Raw genomic sequence first — 25,783 nt, 5'->3', positions numbered from 1 at the left:
ACTGAAGCGACTTGGCACAGCACAGTCTAATACACATGTATTTGGAATCCCGGGGGAGGGGTTCCTTCAGAATGGCTCATGTGTCCTTTTGCCATGTCCCAAGCATTCTTGAAGCACTTTATTTTTACCACTACAGGCTCAACTTTTGCTTTCTGTCACCAACCCTGGAATCAGCCATTTCTTTAAGAATTCTTGGTTTCTTTTTGTAGAGAATGATACTTATAAGCCAAGATCTAGTGCTAAATGTACTCATTGTTATTGGTGGTATTGTTCATAGAAAGAAAACAATATTCTCACATAGCACTTTAAAAAGTAACCCTGCAGGACTTCCGTGGTGGTCCAGTGAAGTCCAGTGAAGAATCTGCCTGCCAACGCAGGGACACGGGTTCAGTCACTGCTCTGGGAGGAGTTCACATGCTGCGGGGCAACAAAGCCCATAAGCTGCAGCTACTGAGCCTGCATACTGCAAATTTTGAGCCCATCAGCTGCAGCTACTGAAGTGTGCCCTAGAGCCCAAGCTCTGCAGCAAGAGAAGTGACTGCAACGAGAAACCTGTGCACCACAATGAAGACCCAGCACAGCAAAAAGAAAGTAACCCTGCAATTTAATTTCTAAATTTTCACCAAAAGTACTGTTTGGAAGGAGGGTGGTATAATAGACATTCATGTGCCTGCCACCCTGACCCAGTACATTTTGCAAGGCTGCAAAGATATCCATGTATTTCTCTGTACCTTGAAGCAGAATCACTAAGTTGTTTGATATTCATGTCTTTACTGGTTCTAGCAAATTGCTTTCCAGAGTTGTTCCAGCAATTTACACATCCATTAGTGATATATTCTTATTTGATTGTTATCTTACCAATCCTTTAATTTTATTAATCTGATGAGTATGAAAAGGAATCTTCTTACTGATTATCTGTCATGTGGGTTTCTTCTTGAGTAAAATATTTTTTCTATCCTTTACTCATTTTTTTTCTTTTGGTTGTTCTTTTTAGTCATTCCAAAAATACATTCTAGGTACTAATCCTTAAGTCTGGTAAATATAATTTCATAGTCTGTGACTTGTCTTTTGAGTAAAAAGCTTTTATTCTTTACTTTGGTCAGATTAATTTGTATCAAGAAATCTTATAATCGTAGAATAAGGAATAGAAGAGATCATGGGGTGAATGAAATGAACCACCACCTACCACACCAGGGGCTGCCCTTCTTGCCTTCCAAAGATCATGTTGTGTATATGGTGGGCTTGGAAGGGAATCCTTTATTATGAGCTTCTTCTGGAAAACCAATCAATTAATTCCCCCAAGTACAGCTCTGAATTAGACCAACTGAAAGCAGCACTTGACAAAAAGTGTCCAGAGTTAGTCAACAGAAAATGTATAATCTTCTATCAGGAAAACACAAGACTTCCTGTTTCTTTGATGACCAGGCAAAACCTGTTACAGCTTGGCTGGGAAGTTCTGATTCATCCATCATATTCACCAGATATTGTGTCTTTGGATTTCCATTTCTTTTGGTCTTTACAAAATTCTCTTAATGGCAAAAATTTCAATTCCTTGGTAACTGTAAAAGGCATCTGGAACAGTTCTTTGCTCAAAAAGATAAAAAGTTTTGGGAAGGTAGGATTATGATGTTGCCTGAAAAAATGGCAGAAAGTAGTGGAACAAAATGGTGAATACATTGTTCAACAAAGTTCTTGGTGAAAATGAAAAGTGTATCATTTATTTTTACTTAGAAACCAAAGGAACTTTTTGTCTAACCCAGTATCTATATCTGTATCTGCACACACACATACCTTCTTTATCCATTCATCTATTGATGGGCACTTCGATTGATGCTGGAATGTAACAGGGGAGCAGGCATCTTTTATAAATTAGTGTTTTTGTTTTATTCAGATAAATACCCTAGAGTGGAATTGTAAGATCATATGATGGTTCTGTTTTTTAATTTTTGTGAGTATCTTCTCCCATTCAGTAATTGGTGGTTTCATTTTGTTGATAGTTTTCTTTGCTGTACACTTTTAATTTGATGTAGTCCCATTTGTCTAATTTGCTTTTGTATTTTGGAGACATACCCCTTCAAATATAATAAAGACTAATGTCAAAGAGCATACTGCTGATTTTCTTCTAGAAGTTTTATGGTTTCAGGTCTCACATTTTAGTCTTTAGTTGATTTTGAATTTATTTTTATGCATAGTATGAGAGAGGACTCCAGTTTGATTCTTTTGCATGAAGTTGTCCAATTTTCCCAGAAACAATTATTGAAGTGGCTATCTTTCCCGCATTGTGTGTTCATGCCTCCTTTACTGTAGATTAATTGCCCATATAAGTGTGGTTCATTTCTAGGCTCTCTGTTCTGTTCCATTGATCTGTGTGTATGTTTTTGTGCTAGTACCATACTGTTTTGATGACTGAAGCTTTGTAGTATAGTTTGAAATCAGGGTATATGATGCCTCCAGCTTTGTTCTTCCTTCTCAAGATTGTTTTAGGCATTCAGAGTCTTATGTGTTTCCATAAAAATTTCCTCTCTAACCTTATTTCTGACTTGAATATTCCTTGCCCTCTGCTCTGTCTTCACACTACTCTCATTGCTGTTCCTCAAACACTCCAAACATATTCCCTTGTCATAATCTTTGTAATTGCTATTTCCTTCACCTTGAAAATTTGTGTCTGTGATATTTACCAGGCTTGCTCTCATTTTCTTTGGATCTCTGCTCAAATGTCCTTAGAGAGTAACCACCAGAACTCTTGGAGTATTTTCCCATCACTCCCCAGCTCCTTACCTTTTTAACTTTTCTTCACACCAAAAGTCCTTAGTCTATCATTCAAGACCTTCCAAGATCTCATCTCTGCTGACCCTTTTGGCTTGTTTTCTACTGGGCTCTCACAGCCTATGCTACTGTCCTGTTGAATGACTTCTAGTTTCCCTAATATGCCCCTTGCAGATGTTTCTTGCAGCTCCCCTCACATTTTGCTACTTCATGGGCCTCTTCTTCTCACAGTGCACAAGCTCTTCAAAGAGAGCTAGCATTGTTCCTGGCATGTTGTATGTGGCCAGTAAATATCTGCTGAATGTAAAATGTGATTTGGTCTCTTAAGTCAGAGACTAGTTGGAACTAGAAAAGGTTGGATATGGACCAATACATTGGTGAAAGCAATTTCATCTCTTTAGAAGGCTTGAAGATGGACAAATATGGTTGAAGAGAACACAGTATTAGAATACCCTAATTTTTAGCAAAATCATACTGGCTGAGTAGAGTTGACATGTAACACAATTAAATCAGCACGCTTAGCTAGAAAAAATAGCTTAATTGGGAGGAAGGATTATTTGACAGGTGTTATTTAGAAAGAAGCAGAGTCTTTGGCAGTGCAATGACCCCAAGAGCGTTAGTCCTGTTATTTAGTCCATGAGAGTCAGGCAATATGGTGACCCTGCTCATCATAAGGAAATAGTACAAAAGGGGAGACTTCAGGACAGTGATGGCATATTCATGTTCTTGCCCATGCTGTCTTCCACTATCTGAGTGTTGAGTGTTACATTAGGCTTAACCTGACTGCTCTTAATTCAATGGGAAAAAATGCTATGAAAATTCAGTTTTAACTGTCAAATTGTGGGAAGGAAAAATGGCTGTGTTTGTTTTGTATATTTGGCATGCCTAGTTGATGGTTTGTATTTTCTATGCTCATTTGTGACAGTGGATCTGTAGCAATTAGCCCAGTATAATTGAACATGTGAATGTGCTTTATACAATTTTAGTAATACATATCTTATAAAAATGTGAACATAATAGAGTCAGGTAGGCTATACGTTTTAAAGGATTAAAACCTTTTATTTTTCCTCCCCTAAATCAGGTTTGTTACAGAAAGAGAAAATGGCCATTGAAGCCTTTCAAATTTGCTGCCTCCTCCTGCCTCCTGAAAATAGGAGAAAGTTACAGCTGTTGATGAAGATGATGGCAAGGATCTGCTTAAATAAGGAGATGCCACCACTGTGTGATGGCTTTGTCACTCGAACACTGGTAGATTGATTTCTGACATCTAAGAGGATTGGGGTTTGGGGGATAAAATTCACTCGAGTCAAGTTTACTAGTTTGGCAACCAGAAGAAGGTACAAGGCAGGCTGGCTTAAAGAGCCATGGCTTGAAATCCACTTGGGCTGGTATTATTCTTTTGATCTTAGTGACTTAAAGAACATTTGTTGTTGTTCAGTCGCTTCATCATGTCCGACTGTTTGTGACCCCATGGACTGCAGCATGCCAGGCTTCCCCTGCCTTTCACTATCTCCTGGAGTTTGCTCAACTTCGTGTCCTTTGAGTTGGCAATGCTATCTAACCATCTTATCTTCTGACATCCACTTCTCTTTTGCCTTCAATCTTTTCCAGCATCAGGGTCTTTTCCAGTGAGTCAGCTCTTCACATCAGGTGGCCAAAATATTAAAGAACATAATGAAAAGTAAAGAATGAGTAGGGGTAGACTCTGAGTGTAGAGATAGCTGCTGCATCCTGCCTGCTGTCAACACAAAGAGAAGAAAGTGTAGACAGACAAGATCACTGGCTTCTCAAGAAACCACATTCTCTCCTTCAGGACAAAAAGGGTGGCAAAGCCTTTGTTACTCTAACTGGTAGATTAGGTGCATCATACATCATAGATTAAAAAAGGACAAAATGAAATAGAGTTGGACCAGACAACTTGGAAAGAGAGAGAAAATGTGTATCTTTCAGGCTATGATCCAAGAGTCCATGAGTGAGGATATTTCTTAATATATTCTCCATTTTACTTAGTAGGCTGATTTTGATTTCTCCTTTATTATGTCAGCGTGTATTTTAAAATAGGGTTTACATTTTGAATTATTTGCTAGTAAGTTTTTTAATTTTCCCCAGAAAATATCTTAAAGCAGAATTGATGTCTCATTGGTTGTACATCCTTTCCATATGCTGTTGGAGCACTGTGTATTGCTTGAGGGCCTGCTGGCCCACTTATAGAGGCATGGCACAAGATCAGAGGACTAGGCAGTGCCCAGAAGAGTGATTCTTAACTTTTTATGGGTAGGTAGATGTGTAGGTGGGCTAATGGACCTTTCTGAAACGCTAAAGAAGACTTTGCACCTATTTCCCAGAAGAATGTATATGTAAAATTTGCACACAATTTCAAGACATTCCCAAATCCCTGGGGTCTAGAGTCCCCAGACAGAGTGTCTCTGTGTGTCTCTTCCTCTGTGCGTGTATGTGAGTGAAGATAAAGTATCACCTGTAGTATGTGGATGAAATGAAGTCTTATTAAATTACATAATGTCATGTGTATCAGTGTTTTTAAAATTGAAGTATAGTTGATGTACAGTTTAAGTTGCAGGTGTACAATATAGTGATTTACAATTTTTAAAGGTTATAGTCCTTTTATAGTTATAAAATATTGGTGCTATTTCTTGTGCTTTACAATATGTACTCGTAGCTTATTTTATACATAATAGTTTGTAATTCTTAATCCCTTACCCCTACATTGTTCTTCTCTCCTTCCCTCTCCACACTGGTAGCCACATGCCACACATTTTTTTCTCCGTGTCTGTGAATCTGTTTCTTTTTTGTTGTATTCATTAGTTGTATGTTTTGGATTGCACATATAAGTGATATCATACAGTATTTGTCTTTCTCTGCCTGACTTATTTACATGCTTATTGGTTTTGAGATAAGATTGTCAGCAATAAAATTTGTAGGAAAAGGGGAAAAAAGCACATCATCCTAAAGGAGATCAGTCCTGGGTGTTCATTGGTAGGACTGATTTTGAAGCTGAAACTCCCAATACTTTGGCCACCTGATGCGAAGAGCTGACTCATTTGAAGAGACCCTGATGCTGGGAAAGATTGAAGGCAGGAGGAGAAGGGGGTGACAGAGGATGAGATGGTTGGATGGCATCACCAACTCAATGGACATGGGTTTGGGTGGACTCAGGGAGATGGTGATGGACAGGGAGGCCTGGCGTGCTGTGATTCATGGGGTCACAAAGAGTTGGACGTGACTAAACTGAACTGAACTGAAAGGATTGTATTAAGAATGGAGTAGTTAAAATGAATTCTGTGGAAGCAACTGCTATATTTTTTATATTTCATTACTTAATGCACTTCTGATGGTTTTGTTCAAAGATGATTGTCAGTGCACTTACAAAATCCTGAGAAAATAACAGTTAACTAGGAAAAACTATGATGTTTGAAGCACACAGATTGTGCTAGCAGATTTTTTTGAAAGTAAAATAATAATGAAATTAGGATATTATTAGGCTAAATGGTTATAAAGTACTTTGAACTTAAGAGTGCTACATGGATTCAAGTCACAATGGTGATAATAATTTTCAGACCTTGTTTTATATTGAAAACATCTATAAAAGGAGATGTCTTTAAAAACTGCTCTGACAAGCATCTCTGCTAAGTCCCTGTGAGATGTAAGGCATGTTCTGTTCATGCTGGTTGATGAGAAGATTACCCCATCTGAGGTGACCAGGTGTGTCCAGATGACAGGTAAGGTGGGCACCCTGTGCTGTGGGTCATTTCTCACTGACTAGTCAGTTACTTTTTGCAAAATAGTTCAGAGCAGGTAAAAAACCAAACCAAAACAAAATCCTCATCTTGTGTTTATTTAAAAATTTACTCCCTTGACCTCATTTTTTTTTTAGATGGTTCAGACATTTTCTCATTGCATCTTGTGTTCCAAAGATGAAGTGGACTTGGATGACTTACTAGCTGCTAGGTTGGTGACATTTCTGATGGACAATTACCAAGAGATTCTGAAAGTCCCTTTGGCCTTGCAGACCTCCATAGAGGAGCGTGTGGCCCATCTACGAAGAGTCCAGGTAAAGGAAGGGATGTTACCAGTCCTATAAAATTGCCTGCAAAAAGTCATGTACATTTGTTAGGCTTCTTGGCATTTTTTGTTAATGAAGATTCAGTTAATTTGTACAAAGCGCTTATACCTGGGCTTGGTACATAGTAGGCACTTCATGTGTTTGTTCTTGTCTTTGAAAAATGTATGGAATTACCCCCTAGGTTTTGTGGTGTCAGTCAATGCTGCATACTTTTGTTTGCGAATTCCTTAAATGGGTTTGTTCAGACTGTGCATATACTTCCTGATGGAAGTAATTTATGTGGAATAATGCCTTGATTCACAGTAGCCTTGCCACCTAGACACTAGTTTTTGAATGAGAAAGCTGAGGCAGAGAATGTAGGTAATCTGTCCAAGGTTACAGAGCTAGGATTCACACTGATGAACTCATTCTCCAGAATCAGTGCTCTGAACTTCCCTGCCATACTGCCTCGCCGTAAGCCATAGAGTGGTGGAAGAGCTCACCTGGCTTCAGAGCCGCAGGACCTGGGCCAGAACCCTGGCTCCCCACTTTCCTGATTGTTTGGTTCTGAGCAAGTTTCTTATCCCCTCTGGATTTCGGTTTCTGCAAGTGTTAAAATAGTCCATACCTACTCTATGAAGTTGTTGTAAAGAGTAGATACTGCATTATAAAACCCTTGGCACAGATGTCTGTCATATGGCAGATACTTTTTCAAAGGTAGCTGTTTTTATTGTCATTGTGGTTACTATATTAAAATGATGCAAAAGAACTATAATGTATTACTATCATGTGGGCCCCACGGTAGAGTTTGTATGTCAGCCTGTGGGAGCAGGAACTCTGGGTAAAGGCAGGCAGAAGATCTGCTTGGCTCCTTCTGAATGACTGGATCTCTTTCTCATTAAGCATTTTTTGAGGCTCCACAACTAAAGACCAGTGAACTGCTATCCCCCAAAGTATCATTAAATAATTATCTGTTTTTTAATGTGCAAGTTAAAAATTAAAATCAAAGTTTTTTTTCTATTTTTTGGTAAGTACCAACCTAATACATTGAAAGAATTTGGAAAATATAGAAAATACCACCAAAATAACAGAGTAACTCTAAATGTTGAGTCAGTGTTAGAGTCTTTTTAGATATTTTTCTATTTCCCCTTCTCCCTCCCTTCCTTCTATCTCTCCTTCTTTTATTCCCCTTTTATAACTTACTTTATAAGAAAGTTACCTACTTTCTCTTAACAATACAGCAAGAAAAGTTTCCACATCATTAAATATTCTTGATTGACCCAAAATGGCCAGGAGCCACAGACTCAAGCTAAACAGTATTTGAATCTCTGATGTGGCCTTTATTAGCTGTGTGACTTTGGCATGTTTTGTAATGTCTCTCAAGGCTTCCCGGAGAAGGCAATGGCACCCCACTCCAGTACTCTTGCCTGGAAAATCCCATGGATGGAGGAGCCTGGTAGGCCACAGTCCGTGGGGTCGCTAAGAGTCGGACACGACTGAGCGACTTCACTTTCACTTTTCCCTTTCATGCACTGGAGAAGGAAATGGCAACCCACTCCAGTATTCTTGCCTGGAGAATCCCAGGGACGGTGGAGCCTGGTGGGCTGCCATCCATGGGGTCGCACAGAGTCGGACACGACTGAAGCGACTTAGCAGCAGCAGCAGCAGCAGCAGCAGCAGGGCTTCCCTGGTAGCTCAGCTGGTAAAGAACCTGCCTGCAATGCAGGAGATCCCAGTTTGATTCCTGAGTCGGAAAGATCGCTGGAGAAGGGATAGGCTGCCCTCTCCCATTCTTGGGCTTCCCTGGTGGCTCAGACGGTAAAGAATCCACTGCAATGCGAGAGACCTAGGTTCGATCCCTGGGTTGGGAAGATCCCCTGGAGGAGGACATGGCAACCCATTCCAGTATTCTTGCCTGGAGAATCCCCATGGACAGAGGAGCCTGGTGGGCTGCAGTCCACGGGGTCACAAAGAGTCAGACACGACTGAGCAACTAAGGACACACACACACATAACGTCTGTCAGCTTTAGCATCTGTCTCAATGTCTCTTTTCTCATCCATAAAATGGGATAACAATAGTTAATACCTATCTTTAGGGCTATTTTGAGGATTGAATGGTTTAAGACATATGCAGTCCTTAGAATAATGTTTTATCACACAGTAAGCCCTCATTTGGTACTGCTGTTGTTGTTATTATCAACATTATTGTTACATTATTCCATAATATCATTATAATTAGTAATATAATATTCTATAATATCATTATAATTAGTAATATATTCTATAATATAGAGATGCCGTATTTTATTTAAATATTTTTCTTTGGTTTAGTATTTAGATTGTTTACATTTTTTTCTATTTTGCAAGCATTATAGCAGTAAATTTTTTGTAGCTAAATTTTTTTCTTGTTTGGCTCCTCTGATTATTTTCTAAGAATAAATTCCTAGGCGTGGCATTGTGTGGTTAAAGATCATGAATGTGTGTTAAGCATTGATTGCATACTGTCAAATTTCTGTTTTGAGTGATTGTTTCAGTTTACCTTCCCATCGTTGGTAAGAAAGTATTCATTTCTTTACACCTTTGTCTACTTTGGGTATTATTTATTAACATACATACCTTTGCCATTTGAATGGATGAAAGTGTAGTTTTACTGTTGTTTTAGTCTCCCACCTCCCCTTGATAGTTTATGAGCCAAACTTTCAAAAAAAAAGGAAAACATAAAAAATAAATAACTTTCACTGCATTTCTGCAAGCAACACTGCAGGCAGTGACTGTTGCTCTGTGTCTTGGACTTGTGTGTTCACACGGCACAGGTGGGTGTTGCAGGAACTTAGCCCTGTGAGCCCTTCTCTGTCAGCTGAAGGGCAGAAGGCTGAGTGATGATGAACTTAACTGCAGGGCAGCGTGATCCTGTGACGGGGCACAGCAGTGGCCCTGAATAGAATCAAGAACTATCTGATGTCCAGTGGCATTTTCTCTCTTAGAAGTACACACTCAGATTGCCAAACAGTTGTTTGTTTTTGCCCTCAGAATCTATAGATCTCTGCTCTCTCACACAGTCTACTTAGCCTCTCTGTCATGTAACATTTGGGATCGTGCCTTTCTGAAAATGAAGAGTTACCTGGACTGTTCTGGTGAATTGTTTGGGGCAGTTTCATGGTTGACCCTGGGATAGATAAGCAGTGAGATCTGCATTGTTTTTGACACCTACCTTCTGTTGGCCTCATCTGTAACCCTCTTCTTCTTGCATAGGTATCTGTCGTTTCTCTCATTTCCTAGGCTTCAGCCTGGCACATTTTACTTGGGACTCACCGTTTATTCTGGTTCTTCTGGTGCTTCTTCTGGACTTCCTGGTTCAAATAAAAATTAAGTGTTGTGTGTGTGCCCCCTTTCCTTATGAGCCTGTTCTCTCTCTTTCTTTCTCTCTGGGGTTGTCTAAATGACCTGGTAAACTAGTGCCAAGGCATGGAATGTACTTGATGAAATAACCTTTCTTGGCAACACATTTATTTATTTTTTTTTTCTTATAAATTTATTTATTTTAGTTGGGGGCTAATTACTTTACAATATTGTAATAGTTTTTGCCATACATTGACATGAATCAGCCATGGGTTTACATGTGTTCCCCTTCCTGGACCCCCCACCCACCTCCCTCCCCATCCTATCCTTCTGGATCATCCCATTGCCCCGGCCCTGAGCCCTTGTCACATGCATCGAACATGGAATGGTGTTCTGTTTCACATATGATAATATACATGTTTCAATGCTATTCTCCCAGAACGTCCCACCCTCACCTTCTCCCTCAGAGTCCATAAAATTGTTCCATGCATCTGTGTCTCTTATTCTGTCTCGCATATAGGGTTATCGTTACCATCTTTCAAATTCCATATATATGCATTAGTATACTGTATTGTTGTTTTTCTTTCTGGCTTACTTCACTCTGTATAATGGGCTCCAGTTTCATCCATCTCAGTAGAACCGATTCAAATGTATTTTTTTTAATGGCTGAGTAATATTCCATTGTGTATATGTACCACAGCTTCCTTATCCATTCGTCTGCTGATGGACATCTAGGTTGCTTCCATGTCCTGGCTATTATAAACAGTGCTGCGATGAACATTGGGGTACACGCATCTCTTTCAATTCTGGTTTCCTCGGTGTATATGCCCAGCAGTGGGATTGCTGGGTCATATGGCAGTTCTATTCCCAGTTTTTTAAGGAATCTCCACACTGTTCTCCATAGTGGCTGTACTAGTTTGCATTCCCACCAACAGTGTAAGAGGGTTCCCTTTTCTCCACACCCTCTCCAGCATTTATTGCTTGTAGACTTTTGGATAGCAGCCATTCTGACTGGTGTGAAATGATACCTCATTGTGGTTTTGATTTGCATTTCTCTAATAATGAGTGATGTTGAGCATCTTGTCATGTGTTTGTTAGCCATCTGTATGTCTTCTTTGGAGAAATGTCTGTTTAGTTCTTTGGCCCATTTTTTGATTGGGTCGTTTATTTTTCGGGAATTCAGCTGCAGAAGTTGCTTGTATATTTTTGATATTAATTGTTTGTCTGTTGCTTCATTTGCTATTATTTTCTCCCATTCTGAAGGCTGTCTTTTCACCTTGTTTATAGTTTCCTTTGTTGTGCAAAAGCTTTTAATTTTAATTAGGTCCTATTTGTTTATTTTTGCTTTTATTTCCAATATTCTGGGAGGTGGGTCATGGAGGATCCTGCTGTGATTTATGTCGGAGAGTGTTTTGCCTATGTTTTCCTCTAGGAGTTTTATTGTTTCTGGTCTTACATTTAGATCTTTAATCCATTTTGAGTTTATTTTTGTGTACGGTGTTAGGAAGTGTTCTAGTTTCATTCTTTTACAAGTGGTTGACCAGTTTTCCCAGCACCACTTGTTAAAGAGATTGTCTTTTCTCCATTGTATATTCTTGCCTCCTTTGTCGAAGATAAGGTGTCCATATGTGCGTGGGTTTATCTCTGGGCTTTCTATTTTGTTCCATTGATCTATATTTCTATCTTTGTGCCAGTACCATACTGTCTTGATGACTGTGGCTGTAATCAGAAATCTTCCAGCAAACAAAAGCCCAGGACCAGACGGCTTCACAGCAGAATTCTACCAAAAATTTAGAGAAGAGCTAACACCTATCCTACTCAAACTCTTCCAGAAAATTGCAGAAGATGGTAAACTTCCAAACTTATTCTATGAGGCCACCATCACCCTAATTCCAAAACCAGACAAAGATGTCACAAAAAAGGAAAACTACAGGCCAATATCACTGATGAACATAGATGCAAAAATCCTTAATAAAATTCTGGCAAACAGAATCCAACATCATATTAAAAAGATCATACATCATGACCAAGTGGGCTTTATCCCAGGAATGCAAGGTTTTTTTAACATCCGCAAATCAATCAATGTAATACACCACATTAACAAATTGAAAGAAAAAAACCATATGGTTATCTCAATAGATGCAGAAAAAGCCTTTGACAAAATTCAGCATCCATTTATGATTAAAACCCTCCAGAAAGCAGGAATAGAAGGAACATATCTCAACATAATAAAAGCTATATATGACAAACCCACAGCAAACATTATCCTCAATGGTGAAAAATCGAAAGCATTTCCCCTAAAGTCAGGAACAAGGCAAGGATGCCCACTTTCACCACTACTATTCAACATAGTTTTGGAAGTTTTGGCCACAGCAATCAGAGCTGAAAAAGAAATAAAAGGAATCCAGATAGGAAAAGAAGAAGTAAAACTCTCACTGTTTGCAGATGACATGATCCTCTACATAGAAAACCCTAAAGATTCTACTAGAAAATTACTAGAGTTGATCAATGAATATAGTAAAGTTGCAGGATATAAAATTAACACACAGAAATCCCTTGCATTCCTATACTCCAATAATGAGAAAACAGAAAGAGAAATTAAGGAAACAATACCATTCACCATTGCATCAAAAAGAATAAAATACTTAGGACTATATCTACCTAAAGAAACAAAAGACTTATATATAGAAAACTATAAATCACTGATGAAAGAAATCAAAGAGGACACAAACAGATGGAGAAATATACCGTGTTCATGGATTGGAAGAATTAATATAGTGAAAATGAGTATACTACCCAAAGCAATCTATAGATTCAATGCAATCCCTATCAAGCTACCAATGGTATTTTTCACAGAACTAGAACAAATCATCTCACAATTTGTATGGAAATATAAGAAACCTCGAATAGCCAAAGCAATCTTGAGGAAGACGAATGGAACTGGAGGAATCAACCTGCCTGACTTCAGGCTCTACAACACATTTATTTTTAACTGTGTGTCCTGGACAAAAAATCTTAAACCAAAGATGTAACTGTAATGGTAGGAATCTTATCCGCCACAGAATGGTAGGTGCTATATATGTGTGTGTGTGTGTGTGTGTGTATGTATATATATATATATATATATATATATATATTTTGGTGCTATATTTTTGAGAAGATGAACTTCTTAGACCCTGAAATTAAATATTTTTAATGTGTGCTTTTATCTTTATATTTTATAGATCTTGGTGCCTTTTCCCCTCTTATTTCTTCCTTCTTCCTTTTGCCCTGTGCAGTGTCTGCACATTTGTTTTCACTTGTTTCCTACTGTGAACGTGTTTGGAGATGGGATGGGTGCAGTACTTTCCTGTCCACAACGTCTGGGCTAGAACTTGTACCTCTACCCATCCCCAAGTGAAGGGAGAGCAGACTCTGCAGATGTGAGAAGAACCTGCATAGTTCATCTTGTGTGTTTGGAATCATTTTAGTCGACATGTTTATTAGTTTATGTGTAAATTTCAGATCTTATTAGTAGAAGGCACAAGGTTTATTTGCTTATGAAAATGGCTTTGACATTTAAAAAGGCAAAAACTCATATTTAAAACTGTGGCTTATATGAATTTTTTTGACATCATGGAAGCACTTTTATTTTTCTTTTTTATAAATGCATTTTATTTATTTTTTAATTTTTAAAATTTATTTATTTTTAATTGAAAGATAATTGCTTTACAGTATTGCATTGTTTTCCATCAAACATCAACATGAATCAGCCATAGGTTTACCTGTGTCCCCTCCTACTTGAACATCCCTCCCATCTCCTTCCCCATCCCACCCCTGTAGGTTGTTACCGAGCCTCAGTTTGAGTTCCCTAAGTCGTACAGCAAATTCACGTTGGCTGTCTATTTTGCATGTTACTCTATCCATACCTCCCACCTTCTCCTCCTCCTACCCCCCACAAGCTGTGACCATAAGTCTGTTCTCAATGTCTGTGTCTCCATTGCTGCTCTGCAAATAGATTCATCAGTCCTGTCTTTCTTGATTCCATATATATGCATTAGTATATGATAATTGTTTTTCTCTTTCTGACTTACTTCACTCTGTGTAATAGGCTCTAGGTTCATCCACCTCATTAGGACTGACTCAAATGTGTTCCTTTTAATGGCTGAGTAATATCCCATCATTTATGTATGACAGCCTTTTTATTCATTCATCTGTTGATGAACACCTAGGTTGCTTCCATGTCCTAGTTATTGTAAATAGAGCTGCAATGAACATTGGGTTACATGTGTCTTTTTGAACTTTGGTTTCCTCAGGGTATATACCTAATAGTGAGATTGCTGGATCATATGGTGGTTTTATTTCTAGTTTTTTAAGGAAACTCCATACTGTTCTTCATAGTGGCTGTATCAATTTGCATTCCCACCAACCGTGCAAGAGAGTTCCCTTTTCTTTACACCTGCTCCAGCATTTATTGTTTGTAGATTTTTTGATGATGGCCATTCTGACTGGTGTGAGGTGGTATCTCATTGTAGTTTTGATTTGCATTTCTCTAATAACGAGCAATGTTGAGCATCTTTTCATGTTTTACTAGCCATCTGTATGTCTTCTTTGGAGAAATGTCTGTTTAGGTCTTTTGCCCATATTTTGTTTCCGTTGCTTGTTTTTCTGGTATTGACTTGTATGAGTTGCTTGTATACTTTTGAAATTAATTCTTTGTCAGTTGTTTCATTTGCTATTATTTTTTCTCATTCTGAGGGTTGTCTTTTCACCTTGTTTATAGTTTGCTATGCAAAAGCTTTTAATTAGGTCCCACTTGTTTATTTTTTATTTTATTTTCGTTACTCTAGGAGGTGGGTCATAGAGTATCTTGCTGTGATTTGTGTCATAGAGTATTCTGCCTATGTTTTCCTCTAGGAATTTTTACAGTTTCTGGTCTTACATTTAGGTCTTTAATCCATGTTGAGTTTATCTTTGTGTATGGTGTTAGGAAGTGTTCTAATTTCATTCTTTTACACGTGGCTGTCCAGTTTTCCCAGCACCACTTACTGAAGAGACTATCTTTGCCCCACTGTATATTTTTGCCTCCTTTGTCAAAAATGAGGTAACCACAGGTGCATGGGTTTATCTCTGGGCTTTCTATCTTGTACCACTGGTCTATATTTGTTTTTGTGCCAGTACCATACTATCTTGATGACTATAACTTTGTAGTACAGTCTGAAGTCGGGAAGGTTGATTTCTCCAGCTCCATTCTTCTTTCTCAAGATTGCTTTGGCTATTAGGGGTCTTTAGTGTTTCCATATGAACTGTGAGATTTTTTTGTTCTAGTTCTGTGAAAAATACCATTGGTAATTTGATAGGGATTGCATTGACTCTGTAGATTACATTTGGTAGTATAGTTATTTTCATAACATTTTTACTATTCATTATAGAGATTTTCCCAGTCAAATTGAATGTCATAGCATTCCTTCTAGGAGATATGCTGTACTATCTGAACGAATTTTTGTAATTTATTTGAAAATGTACTTTCACTAATAATCCATTTGCCTCAGATAAAATACCCAGGAGCTGACATGGATATTACTTTATCTGCTCCATCATTTTGCCGTCAAATCAGCCCAGAGGAATTTGAATACCAAAGAGCATATGGCTCCCAGGAACCTCTGGCAGCCCTGTTGGAGGAAGTCATCACAGATGACAAACTCTCCAGCAAAGAAAAGAAGAAAAAATTGAAGCAGGTAAAAAGGGTGTTCTTCCGAAGTCATTTCTTCTCCCTACTGTTCTTATGTTGTTTTTTCCTTTTTATTCTCTGTTTAAAGAGATTTCATATGATATGAATCTTATCTTCTGAGACAGAGCAGTTTTGAAATTATTATTATTCATTTCATGTATTAATTTACATAACTGTGGTCAGTTGTCCAGATCTTTATTCTCCACTGTAGATCTTTTACCATTATTGAGATCCTCATTTATGAGGCTATTCTCTAATATTTGTCTTTGGTTTTGATATGTGGTTTGATGTGAATTTATTGTAAGCCCTCTTGGAGGAGGTCACCATTAACCTCACCATAGAGCTGCCAGAACTTACACAGGACTGGAAAGTAGACTCTTGGAGGGCACAAACAGAACCTTGTGCACCAGGACCCAGGAGAAAGAAGTGGTGACCACACAAGAGACCAACCCAGACTTGCCTGTGAGTGTCCAGGAGTCTCTAGCGGAGGCATGGGTCAGTGGTGGCCTGCTGCAGGGTTGGGCACACTGAGTGTAGCAGTACATGCATGGGATCTTTTGAAGGAGGTCACCATTATCTTCATCACCTCCACCATAGTTTCACTTCAGTTCAGTTCAGTCGCGTCCGACTCTTTGCGACCCCATGAATCGCAGCACGCCAGCCCTCCCTGTCCATCACCAGTTCCTGGAGTCTACCCAAATCCATGTCCATCGAGTCAGTGATGCCATCCAACCATCTCATCGTCTGTCGTCCCCTTCTCCTCCTGCCCCTAATCCTTCCCAGCATTAGGGTCTTTTCCAATGAGTCAACTCTTCGCATGAGGCGGCCAAAGTATTGGAGTTTCAGCTTCAACGTCAGTCCTTCCAATGAACACCCAGGACTGATCTCCTCTAGGATGGACTGGCTGGATCTCCTTGCTGTCCAAGGGACTCTCAAGAGTTCTCCAACACCACAGTTCAAAAGCATCAATTCTTCAGTGCTCAGCTTTCTTCACCGTCCAACTCTCACATCCATACATGACCACTGGAAAAACCATAGCCTTGACTAGACAAACCTTTGTTGGCAGCCCCAAGTAAATAGCAGGGAGGGAACACAGTTCCACCCATCAACAGAAAACTGGATTAAAGATTTACTGAGCATGGCCCCGCCCATCAGAACAAGACCCAGTTTCCCCCTCAGTCAGTCTCTCCCCCATCAGGAAGCTTCCATAAGCTTATCCTTCTCCATCAGAGGGCAGACAGAATGAAAACCACAGTCACAGAAAACTAACCAATCTAACTGAATGGAATACAGCCTTGTCTAACTCAATGAAACTATGAGCCATGCTGTGTAGGGCCACCCAAGATGGACGGGTTATGGTGGAGAGGTCTGACAAAATGTGATCTACTGGAGAAGGGAATGGCAAACCACTTCAGTATTCTTGCCTTGAGAACCCCATGAACAGTATGAAAAGGCAAAAAGATAGGACACTGAAAGATGAACTCCCCAGGTCGGTAGGTGCCCAATATGCTACTGGAGATCAGTGGAGAAATAACTCCAGAAAGAATGAAGAGCTGGGGCCAAAGCAAAAACACTCACTTGTGGATGTGACTGGTGATGGAAGCAAGGTCCAATGCTATAAAGAGCAATATTGCATAGGAACCTGGAATGTTAGGTCTATGAATCAAGACAAATTGGAAGTGGTCAAACCGGAGATGGCAAGAGTGAACATTGAAATTTTAGGAATCAGCGAACTAAAATGGACTCGAATGGGTGAATTTAACTCAGATGACCATTATATCTACTACTGTGGGCAAGAGTCCCCCATAGTCAACATAGTCATCATAGTCAACTAAAGAGTCAGAAATATAGTACTTGGATACAATCTCAAAAATGACAGAATGATCTTTGTTTGTTTCTAAGGCAAACCATTCAATATCATGGTAATCCAAGTCTATGCCCCAACCAGTAATGCTGAAGAAGCTGAAGTTGAACAGTTCTGTGAAGACCTACAAGGCCTTCTAGAACTAACACCCAAAAAAGATGTCCTTTTCATTATAGGGGACTGGAATGCAAAAGTAGGAAGTCAAGAAACACCTGGAGTAACAGTCAAATTTGGCCTTGGAGTACAGAATGAAGCAGGGCAAAGGCTAATAGACTTTTGCCAAGAGAACACACTGCTCATAGGAAACACCCCCTTCCGACAACACAAGAGAATAATATACATATGGACATCACCAGATGGTCCACCTCAAAATCAGATTAATTCTATTCTTTGCAGCCAAAGGTGGAGAAGCTCTATACAGTCAGCAACAAGACCAGGAGCTGACTGTGGCTGACTGTGACTCAGTTCAGATCATGAACTCCTTATTACCAAATTCAGACTAAAATTGAAGAAAATAGGTAAAATCACTAGACCATTCAGGTATGAGCTAAATCAAATCTCTTATGATTCTACAGTGGAAGTGAGAAATAGATTTAAGGGACTAGATCTGATAGACAGAGTGCCTGATGAACTATGGGTGGAGGTTTGTGACATTGTACAGGAGACAGGGATTAAGACCATTCCCAAGACGAAGAAATACAAAAAAGCAAAATGGCTACCTGAGGAGGCCTTACAAATAGCTGTGAAAAGAAGAGAAGCAAAAAGCAAAGTAGAAAAGAAAAGATATACCCATTTGAATGCAGATTTCCAAAGAATAGCAAGGAGAGATAAAAAAAAAGCCTTCCTCAGTGATCAGTGCAACGAAATAGAGGAAAAAAATTGAATGGGAAAGACTAGAGATCATTTTAAGAAAATTAGGGATACCAAGGGAACATTTCATGCAAAGATGGGTTGAATAAAGGACAGAAATGGTATGGACCTAACAGAAGCAGAAGATATGAAGAGGTGGCAATAATACACAGAACTATACAAAAAAGATCTTCACAACCCTAGAATCACAATGGTGTGATCTCTCACGTAGAGCCAAACGTCCTGGAATGTGAAGTCAAGTGCGCCTTAGGAAGCATCATTACGAACAAAACTAGCGGAGGTGATGGAATTCCCGTTGAGCTATTTCAAATCCTAAAAGATGATGCCCTGAAAATGCTGCACTCAATACGCCAGCAAATCTGGAAAGCAGTGGCCACAGGACTGGAAAAGGTCAGTTTTCATTCCAATCCCAAAGAAAGGCAATGCCAAAGAATGTTCAAACTACCGCACAATTGCTCTCATCTCACATGCCAGTAAAGTAATGCTCAAAATTTTCCACGCCAGGCTTTAACAGTACGTGAACCATGAACTTCCAGATGTTCAAGCTGGATTTAGAAAAGGCAGAGGAACCAGAGATCAAATTGTCAACATCCGCTGGATCATCAAAAAAGCAAGAGAGTTCCAGAAAAACATCTATTTCTTTTTTATTGCCTATGTCAAAGCTTTTCACTGTGTGGATCACGACAAATTGTGGAAAACTCTTAAAGAGATGGGAATATTAGGCCACCTAACCTGCCTCTTGAGAAACCTGTATGCAGGTCAGGAAGCAACAGTTAGAACTGGACATGGAACAACAGACTGGTTCCAAATAGGAAAAGGAGTCCGTCAAGGCTGTATATTGTCACCCTGCTTATTTAACTTATATGCAGAGTATATCATGAGAAACGCTGGGCTGGATGAAGCACAAGCTGGAATCAAGATTGCAGGGAGAAATGTCAATAACCTCAGATACGCAGATGACACCACTCTTATGGCAGAAAGTGAAGAAGTAAAGAGCCTCTTGATGAAAGTGAAAGAGGAGAGTGAAAAAGTTGGCTTAAAGCTCAACATTCAGAAAACTAAGATCATGGCATCTGGTCCCATCACTTCATGACAAATAGATGGGGAAACAGTAGAAACAGTGTCAGACTTTATTTTGGGGGGCTCCAAAATCACTGTAGATGGTGACTGCAGCCATTAAATTAAAAGACACTTGCTCCTTGGAAGGAAGGTTATGACCAACCTAGACAGCATATTAAAAAGCAGAGACATTACTTTGCCAACAAAGGTCCGTCTAGTCAAGGCTATGGTTTTTCCAGTAGTCATATATGGAGGTGAGAGTTGGACTATAAAGAAAGCTGAGCGCCAAAGAATTGATGGTTTTGAACTGTGGTGTTGGAGAAGACTCTTGAGAGTTCCTTGGACTGCAAGAAGATCCAACCAGTCCATCCTAAAGGAAATCAATCCTGAATATTCATTGAAAGGACTGATGTTGAAGCTGAAACTGCAATACTTTGGCCACCTGATGCAAAGAGCTGACTCATTTGAAAAGACCCTGATCCTGGGAAAGATTAAAGGTGGGTGGAGAAGGGGATGACAGAGGATGAGATGGTTGGATGGCATCACTGACTCAATGGACATGAGTTTGAGTAAACTCCGGGAGTTGTAATGGACAGGGTGGCCTGGAATGCTGTAGTCCATGGGGTCACAAAGAGTTTGACACGACTGAGGGACTGAACTGGACTGAACTGATTTTGTGAATTAGTGGAGCAGGTGCTTTAAATTCAGAGAAGTTATAAATGGGGGCAGTTTCCTTTTTTTTGAAAGGCAAATCAGACTGAATTCACAAGTGTAAAATGTCCATAATTTGAAAGTCTTCTGTTTTAGATAGCCAGTATCAATTTGGTTTCTTGCCTCAGGCATCACTAAAAGTTTTAGTTCCTATTAAAGAACAAGGTTTTCAACAGTTTGAATAGTTTTCAACTCAGAATACCTTTAACTTGATCTTTTTTGAAAAATTGAAGTGTAGCTGACTTATAGTGTTGTGTTAGTTCAGATATATATATATGTACATATATATATATATATGTATGTATGTATGTATGTATGTTCATCATTTTTAAAATATTGATTCAAGAGCAAGTCAAGGGTATTTATTTTTAGAGACTGAATCCTGCATAGCTTAATTTCTGATCACACCATATACATATGCATACCCGGGCATGAGAGTTACATCGGGCATGTATGTATACATATGTATACATAGGGCATGAGGGTTCTAAACTCTCATTGTATTTTTCGCAGAGTAATTTTGGAGAAGAGTTCAGTGGTGAGGATCACCACTGCTTCTTCATAAACTTTTTGTAAAATAGTGTATACCAGCATGCTTTTTCTTCCATCTGGGCAGAATCTGGTGGGGCTGAGTTGGGGAAGCAGGGAGATAGGGAAATGTTTTTTTTAATATTTTCTTTAACGATGTAGAGCATCAGTCAGTTACTTGTGACTGTTTTAGAAGGGAGGTCTATTTATAGTTGGCAGGGGAGAAATTTTAAAAGGTATGACTAAAGTGAGACATTTATTTGACCATTAGATCAAATTAAAGATGAATCAGATCTATAGAAAGTGGAATTCAGTGATTTTTTTAACAAAAAGAAATGGATTTGTGTTGATGAGAACTTGTGATCTGTTTTCTTCTTATTCTCTCTTCTGATGGAAAGCAGTAAATATTAAAACCAAACAAAAATAGGAAAGTATTACATCAGAAACTTATTTTAAAATTATTTAACTTATTTTAAAATTACAGTGCCCAATTTTATTGAATTTTGTCTTTTTTTTTTTTTTGACTCTTGAATCTTTTTTGTTTTTTAGTTTCAAAAATCATATCCTGAAGTCTATCAAGAACGATTTCCTACACCAGAAAGTGAAGCACTTCTGTTTCCTGAAAAACCTAAAGCGAAACCACAGTTGCTGATGTGGGCGCTAAAAAACCCCTTCCAACCATTTCAAAGAACTAGAAGTTTTCGGATGTAATACTTGGATAGAGACCTCTGTTGTTGCTGTTGTTTTGAGTAAATGATTGGCTATAGGACTCTGGTGGTGGAAGAAAGAGGCACATAAACCACAGACTACTGAATTATAAAGATTTCCTGACTTCAAGAAACATTGAGCCATTATCAGTATTTTTATAAAACTCAGTGCTGTTTTTAAAGGGTACAAATCTATTAAAAATAATGAGACAACTATATATAGTGGTAATGTTAACATGTTTATAATTGCTAAAAATTTAAGGTATCTTCATTTTTTTATTTGTTGTTTTCTATTGTGTTTGTAAAATATTTGTGTGTACGTCCTAGTTACTGATGTCTGTGATGATCATGACTGAAAAATAGTGTATATATACTTGAATAAGAAAGACACTGGGTACTGTTACTGTGATGCTATTGACCTAATAGCCAGTTGTGGTTTCTGGTAAATAAATTGGTTTTCACTGTTGTACCAAGATTCGTCATGTTCTGTATTACAGTGGCTGTGTCTTTTATGCCAGATTTGTTGGATGCTGTGACAGATTTTATGAAAGCTGGTTCTTCTGTGATGTACATATTAGTTGGTGTTTATTTGTATGTGAAGTAGATTTTCTTGCGCCTACAGTGGTATAATTTCAGTCTTGGCTAAAGATGGAAAATTGAACTGGATAAATTCTTTCGGTCTCATTAGCCCTGTGATTCTAAGTCAAATCTTTGTTGTTTCATGAAAAACAAATGGGTTAAGTAAAATGAGACTACTTCCTTTATATTTTCCCCAACGTCCTCAACCTTTTAAAGTAAATGGAATGTAAATAAAAGCCATTCTTTTTAATACTGTACTTGGCGTTTCTTTTTTGGCATTTCTTTAGGTCAGTCAGAGAATGTCTTCAAATGCTAAGCATCAATGCCTTAGCCAGTGTTTTCATATCAATCATTTATTTCTATGATAAAGTAAGAAGTGAGTTTGGGCTTTTGTACTAGATTACAGGAGATGATTTGTCTATTTCTTTTGCTTTGATTTGCCCTCTTGCAAATAGTGGTACACTTAAATTATAGAGCATCTGAAGGCTTCTTCTAAAGAGTGATTACCCAAAAAGCTAAAAGAGCAACCCTCACTAATTGGCTTGCTCTGCTGTTTGGACTGATTTTTCCTTGCACTTGAGATCTGCCCCCGCTCTTTTGTAGCAGAATGCCTCTTGGAATTGACTCTGATATTGCCCCCTCAGAGATGAAAAGAAGTGTTCCTTTTGGTTTGAGTACCCCTTATCTTGACAGTAAGGAAAGTACTGGGAAATTGTTAGTGTTTCAGCATTTATTCTTCGACCTTGGAATTGTGTTTAGAGTGAAGAGTAAGGACTTTTTGCTTTATTTTATTTTTTATTTATTCCCCAAGGTAGAATTGACTTCAAAGTCTCCTCTTTGGAAATATATGTTACTGTTTTCTGTTTTCTTTATTTTTTTTTCCCCTTGAATTACTGTTTTTGTTGTTATATATAACATACTTATGGCGAGATCATCAAACATAACCACACCTGCATGTGAAATTGAGGAGTGAATAAAACCAGTTTTTCAAACTTGTTGTGTCCCAGTTAACATCCCATCAGCAGTGTACCATCTTCACCAAAACTTGCTATTGTCAGAGTGTGAATTGTCAGTGTGGCAGATGTGTAATGGTATCTCATTATGGTTTCACATTGCATTATTAATATGGCTTTTTCACCAGTTCACAGTTTTTGGACTTTTTTCACCTTTGTTCAGATTTTAATATCAGCTTATCAAGCTACACACACATGCACACACACACACAGAGTTGAAATTTTGATTGTATTGAATGTATAAATCTACTTGGAGAGAATTACTATCTTTGCAATGTTAAGTTTTCTAGTCCATGAACTTGGTTTATCGCTCTATTTTAGAATAAGTGAGAAATTTAAATTTCTCTGTAAAGGTTTGCAAATTTTTTATTAGATTTCTTGGCAGATATTTGATACTTTAAAAACAGGTTCGTATCAAAATTCCCTAGCATCAACAGTTATTATTTACCTTAAAAATACCTTAATGCTCAATCCTATTGTAAAAGGGATCATTTTAAAGTTTCCATTTTCTTTTTGTTGCTTATATATTGTAAATATAAACTAATCTTTGTGTACAGATTTTTGTACTCAACAACCTTACTACACTTTCCTATAGTTGACAGCATCTGAAATGTCCCCAACGATCCCTGTGTCTTAGTGTTTATGCTCTTGTGTAATCTCTCCTTGATTGTGGTTTGGATCTCATGACGCTTTTAACAAGTAGAATATGGCAAAAGGGATGGGGTATCATCTTTGAGATTAGATTACAAAGAGCCTGGCTTCCATCTTGCTTGCCCTCTCTTTTATTCTCTCCCTGGCTTGTTCTGAGGGAAGCTAACTGTTCTCTGGTGAACTGTCCTATGGAGAGGCCCCTCAGGCAAGGAACTGTCATCTCTATGGAATAGTTGTGGGGGTGGCAGGCCCGCCAACAGCTGTGTGAGTGATCTTGGAAGTGGATCTTCTGATGCCTGCCAGCAGCCATGTGGATGTTGGAAGCGAAGTCTCTGTTGGTTGAGCCTTGTAATGAAGGCAGCCTTCACTGACACCTTGATTGCAGCCTGTGAGAGACTCGGCTAAGCTATGCCTGGATCTAGACCCACAGAAAATATGAGATAATGTTTGTTGTTATAAGCCATTTAATCCTAGGGTGGTTTGTTATGAAGCAACAGATACAATACACTTTGTACTTCTTTATTTCCTACCTCCCTGCATCCTTCCCTCTTTCACTTTTTTATAAAAGCCATTGTGAAATGTCACTGTCTCTAGTGATGCATTTGTTTGCTGTGTTTCTGCATTCTTACAGTTCAGTTTTTTTCTTATAAACAACATATAATCGGAATATTTTTTTAAATAAGAAGCCAACTTGATAGTCTTTATTTTTAATTGTAACGTTTAGACAAATTATAGTTAATATAATTACTTTATGTTTTGGTATAAATCTTTATTGATATTTTGTAACACTTTGTCTCTACTGTCTTGCCTGTGTTTGAAGTTAAAAAATAATTTCATGTTTTCTTCTATTAACTTGAAACGTAAGCATCTCACTTCTAATCTTATTGGATCCCCTAGGAACTACATCTTGCATATTAATTTATCAAAGTTTAAAGTTAGTCATTACCTTTTAACCCTCCTTAGACTCTTCAGGAACTTGAAAGGACTAAGAACACCTCCCAAATTAGATATTATTGTTGTAATATATTTTAATTTTATTGTGTTTAAACATCATAATACATTGCTACATATAGTCTTTATCAGGCTTACTTACATATTTTTACCCCTTTTTTTCTTCTGAAAGTACATTCTTTAGAATTTATGTTCAGTAAGTTGTTGGTTTTGTTTCTCTGAAAATATTTTATTATGCTATTATTCTTTTATGAAACAGCTTTGTTGTGATACAATTCACATACCATACAATTAACCCCTTTAAAGTGTGGTTAGCACCATAATTAAATGGTTTTTGGTATGTGGCATTTAACATTTTTTAAAGTTGTGGTAAAATATAGGTGAGATGAAATTGGCCATTTTAACCATTTTTAAGTGTATATTTGCTATAAGGAATGCCCTCATTTTTTATTTCTGCTGCATGTAGAATTCTAGGTTGAGAGTTATTTTATTTCAGTACATTACAGTTATCATTTCTTTGTTAGCTGGCTTGTGTTATGGTGAGAAGCAAACTGCCGCTCTGTCCTTCCTCTGTAGATTATGCATCATTTTTGTGCAAACTGCTTTTTCCAGATTTTCTCATTGTCTTTGGTGATGCTATATCTAACTTACGTGATGTGGTTTTTAAGTAGCTATTCTACTTGAGATTTATAGGAACTTTTAAGAGGATTGAAATCTTCTGTCACTTTAAATACTGCCTTTGTCACAGTCTCAACTCTGCTTTTGAATCTCTTAAACATATTTTAGATCTTTTCTATCCTCTATCTTTCTCCAGCTTCCATAATTTTGTCTTTCTGTGCTGCATTCTGGATAATTTCTTCAGTCTTTCTTCCATTTCAACACTTTTCCCTTTAGGTGCATCTAGTTTCCTATTAAATACCTATATGAAATTTACATCCATTTTACAGCTCAGGAAACAGACTCAGTAAGGCTGG

At 38.2% G+C, this 25,783-nt stretch overlaps 1 protein-coding gene across 1 annotated transcript in view; it reads left to right on the top strand.

Annotated features, from left to right (window-relative positions):
• Positions 1 to 22,451, top strand: part of DEPDC1B (DEP domain containing 1B) — a 106,215-nt gene extending 83,764 nt beyond the window's left edge. Inside the window, exons 8-11 of the mRNA XM_081524315.1 lie at positions 3,848 to 4,014; positions 6,659 to 6,835; positions 15,698 to 15,883; positions 21,458 to 22,451. Coding sequence (XP_081380441.1) covers positions 3,848 to 4,014; positions 6,659 to 6,835; positions 15,698 to 15,883; positions 21,458 to 21,619 — 692 coding nt within the window. The 3' untranslated portion in view covers positions 21,620 to 22,451. The remainder of the gene's footprint in view (positions 1 to 3,847; positions 4,015 to 6,658; positions 6,836 to 15,697; positions 15,884 to 21,457) is intronic.
• Positions 22,452 to 25,783: the final 3,332 nt, after the last annotated feature.

Source organism: Giraffa tippelskirchi, chromosome 8 (genome assembly GCF_054371585.1).
Source record: "Giraffa tippelskirchi isolate mGirTip1 chromosome 8, T2T-mGirTip1v1.2.pri, whole genome shotgun sequence".
NCBI lineage: Eukaryota > Metazoa > Chordata > Mammalia > Artiodactyla > Giraffidae > Giraffa > Giraffa tippelskirchi.
Note: the sequence above shows the minus strand (reverse complement) of the source record. Positions and strands in the feature narration are given on the sequence as shown.